Source organism: Telopea speciosissima, unplaced genomic scaffold, assembly GCF_018873765.1.
Source record: "Telopea speciosissima isolate NSW1024214 ecotype Mountain lineage unplaced genomic scaffold, Tspe_v1 Tspe_v1.0384, whole genome shotgun sequence".
Classification (NCBI taxonomy): domain Eukaryota; kingdom Viridiplantae; phylum Streptophyta; class Magnoliopsida; order Proteales; family Proteaceae; genus Telopea; species Telopea speciosissima.
In genome coordinates, this window is record NW_025317720.1 from 1 (window position 1) to 3,857 (window position 3,857).

Genomic DNA, 3,857 nt, shown 5'->3' on the forward strand with positions numbered 1-3,857 from the left:
TTTTCGTTATTTGTTGGAAACAAAAAAAAAAAGAGGAAATGTCTGTTATTTTCAACTTTGTCTACAAAATCATGCATTACTGCTAGGCTTCAATCTCACATGACAGTTTACCATAAAAAAAAAAGTTCCCATATGACATGCTTGAGTCCAGAATGATGCTGCTCACCTTTCCACAAAACACAGAGAGGTAATGGAAATAGGAAAGAGTGGAAAGACATCGCATCTTCCTTTTTTCAATCTGTAAATGCAGTAATTTGGAGTTCATGTGGCTTAGAAGGAAATAAATCAAAGGAGTGACTTCAAATTAGAAAGAGCATAATATTTCCATCAACAAAGCACATAAAATAACACCATTCAATACTTTAAAAGACAGCAATCCTCTTATAAATTGAAGAAAGCCTCCATCAACTAGCATTGCTAACCATAGGCATAATACACCCAGTCAACTTCCAGCATCCAACTTCACATGACAAAAGGAAAACTAGCTTGAAGTGGGGCAACTGACTGAACCCACGTCGGTGAGGAAGCAACAAGAATCACTAATATGGATAGACTGAATTGAATCGGACCAAGTGACAGTACCAGCTAGTATGGGCAGCAACAAGAGGAAACTAAAGATGAAATTAAGAGGATAAAAAAGAGTAACTCCACCACCAAGAATTCAAAATTACAGAATAACAAATAGAAATGTGACTTTAATAGATAAAGGGAAGGAGAGACTGCAATTACACTCGACTACTAATCAGAAGATAATATGTACCCTTAAGGCAATATCAGATAAGCTCTTCAACTCCCGGTGGCTGCACGAGCTCCTCCTGACAAAAAAACTTGATGATCAAATTATGAATACATAAGCATTTCAAATAAAGCTTTTGAAAAGCCTGTTTCTTGATCTCAGTCGAGACCAATCATCAACTAGATAGAGACAGCAACTACTAAACAAGAAAAGAAATGATATTTGTCATAAGATCAACTCTCCTTGGGGCCTCCCCCCCCCCCCCCCCCCAAGTAAAATATATATATATATATATATAAAAGTTCCCAATTCCAAAAAAAAAAATGATATTTTTATTAGGGAAAAAGAACGCTACCTGGGCGCATGCAGTGCACTGCCCTGCACCCAGACACAGGAGCGGGCGAAATGACCGCCACGCCCCCTGGAAATTCTGTAGCGTTCTATTTCCCTTTTTATTATTATAAGGAGGTCTCCACTATCCAGCCCCCCTAATATTTAATGACAAAGTATATCTGCGACCATGTAAACACCGAATTAAACCCCAATTCCAACTCTGATCAATGGTCAAAAAAGACACAAAAGAGAACATAAATTGAGGACGTTTTTTTTCCCCTGTTCCCTCATTTTCTGCCCCATGTAGGATATTGTATAAGGCAGAGACAGAAACTTGACATTTTCCACCAGTAAGTATAAACCAAGAAGTGGAAAATCTTTCTATATTCTTTTTCGTTAATGAACACCAAAATGCACTAAGCTTTACATGGAGGAAGTGCATGAGACACGAATGTATGAAAAAAATTGCTCAACTACAACTACTTAGACTAATCATGAACAGAATCATGAGTGACTGCAAAATTCCCTTCCGCAGTAAAGAAAAGAATTTCCAGAATTGCTTGAAGCACCTCATTTGGAAAAACAGCACAATTACTCCAATAGCATACCTGAGGACCCTTGAGCTCCAGAAAGAGAGCAAGTATACATAGTCCACGCTAAAATACAATGATTAAAATCTGACATCATTAGGTCGAGAGGAAAATACATACTATTATTGCAGCCACTGCTAAGCTCCAAATCATTAACCGAACAATAAATGTCAAACATTGAAACATCACCCCCTTTTCTTTTCCAAGAAGAAAGGGGAAGTGAGAAACAACACAATCTAAAAAACCATCAGAACTACAAAAAATGCTTAACTAAGAAAGCTATGATAAAGCAAAAATATAGTGAAGGAAATATAAGCATTATGCAAACAATACAATCACCAAATGGCAAAAACCCCAAATTACAGAAGACAGCTTTCCTACTACTCTGTCTGGTTGCAAGTAAAAAGAAGGGAAGGGAAAATCGGTTTAAAAAAGAAAATGAAACTTTTTATAGTCATGATTGTTTAACCTACTTCAAACTCTTAATGTTGATTATACTTTTCATATGTTATCTTCATTTACCTTCCAAATTTAAGGGATCTGTGAAGTGCAAAGTAAAGTGGGCAGACCTCGGTGCAATGGTATGGTTGCTCCATTGTGACCTTGTGGTCACGGTTTCAAGTCAGGAAACAGCCTCTCTGCAAACGGGGGTAAGACTGCATACATTATGAACCTCCGCAGACCCGTAGTGGCAGAAGCCTCATGCACTGGGTACACCCTTTTGGTGAAGTGCAAAAGTAAAGTAAAATTTAATAACCAGATTTGGAATGATTTGAAATTAGTTACACATTCGAGTTAGGTAATGATTATAAAATTTTTATTTTAGTCTTGATTTAATTTCACTTCTCTTCCTTTTATTTCCATTGCAACCAGACAGAATCACCAAAACTCAACCCCAAGAAACATTAATAGAACAACATACAATATTAACTAAGAGAGAACGAAATTATTTCAGATCTTACCTCTTCTCTTATTTGCATTCGAGGAATTTGCACCGGCCCCTATGGTTCCATTTCCACAACCCGGAAGCTCCTTCAATCCCAAGTTAGGATTCCCCATACACTGAACATTTCCAATTTCACAAGCATTAAACCCTTGGCCATTCAATCCCACACCATCCACCCCACCCTTGCCTTCCATTCCAGGGTGTAGGCAATAAACCTGATCATCGCACCGCAAGTCACATGGGTTCATGACATAGGCACTAGACAAGTTCGAATGGGGCAGGTTCTGAATCCCGTCACCACTCTTTGCAGATTTCTGGTAAGGGAAAGATCCAATCTCTCCCTCAATCCTCCCTCTGATGTCCACAAGCAAGCATTTAAGTCTAGCTATCTCTGCCTCCAGTGCAGCTTGACCCTGCAATCTCTTCAGCAACTGCTGATTCAGAGCTCTCAACCGGGCAACTTCGTCTTCTAATGAAGCAGTTCGCGCCTTCTTCTTCTCGCGGTACTTTCGAACAGCTTCACGATTACCTAAGGGACGTTTCTTTGATTTCTTCTCCGAGGACTCTGCCGTGTCATCGGTAACTACATTATCTTCAGCAGAGGCAGGTAGAATTTTGGTGTGGACATGAAAACAAGTGTGTGTATGGGAATAATCAGGTCCAGGGGGATTGCAGGTGTGCGTATGGGTACATGCATGGGTATCATTGAGGAGCTCATCGAAGAAGCTATCCATAGAGCAACTGCCCGGAAGCTGATCACCCATGTTAGGACTTGTGAAGACATCTTGATTCGAGTAATCGAGCTCTCCGTCGTCCATAGCAGGGGTGGGGAGGAACCAGAACCATATAAATGGACGGAAACCTAGCGTACGAGTGTCCAACGTATAATTTAAGCCATGACGCAATTACCCAAATAAAATAGTCCCACTCCAATGAGAACTCTGTTAAGAAAATTGATAGGTGAGTTAGAATTTCTCGCGAGACAACCAAGGGAAGGGGGAATTTGAAAGCCTGCCAGAATTTCTAGAAATTTAGGATTCTGAAAGAAATCAAAAGCCGAAAAAGTAGTTTCCCAACCATCACCACCAACCCACCCCCCCCCCCCCCCATCTGGATGAGAATCGAAACAGAAAAGTAGTCAAGAAAATAAATTCACTAACCAATTCCACACAAGAAATAGGAATCAAACAGAAGCCCTATAACGAACTTACCAGATGCCAGCAATAAAGACTTCATTTTGACGAAAACCCAA

The 3,857-nt window shown here is 39.8% G+C and overlaps 1 protein-coding gene across 1 annotated transcript; it reads right to left on the reverse strand.

Moving 5' to 3' along the window:
• Window positions 1–294: 294 nt before the first annotated feature.
• On the reverse strand, window positions 295–3,554 carry LOC122648041 (basic leucine zipper 23-like). Its single transcript, XM_043841313.1, has 2 exons — window positions 2,622–3,554; window positions 295–815 (listed from the first exon to the last, which is right to left on the reverse strand). The coding sequence occupies exons 1-2, from the start codon at window positions 3,421–3,423 to the stop codon at window positions 787–789; spliced, it is 831 nt and encodes a 276-aa protein (XP_043697248.1). The 5' UTR covers window positions 3,424–3,554; the 3' UTR covers window positions 295–786.
• Window positions 3,555–3,857: the final 303 nt, after the last annotated feature.

Coding starts and splice junctions, on each gene's coding strand:
- LOC122648041 (XM_043841313.1), bottom strand. CDS start 3,423: ATGGACGACGGAGAGCTCGATTACTCGAATCAAGATGTCTTCACAAGT. Junction 816..2,621: donor GAATGCAAATAAGAGAAGAG/GTAAGATCTGAA, acceptor TTTTTTTGTCAG/GAGGAGCTCGTGCAGCCACC.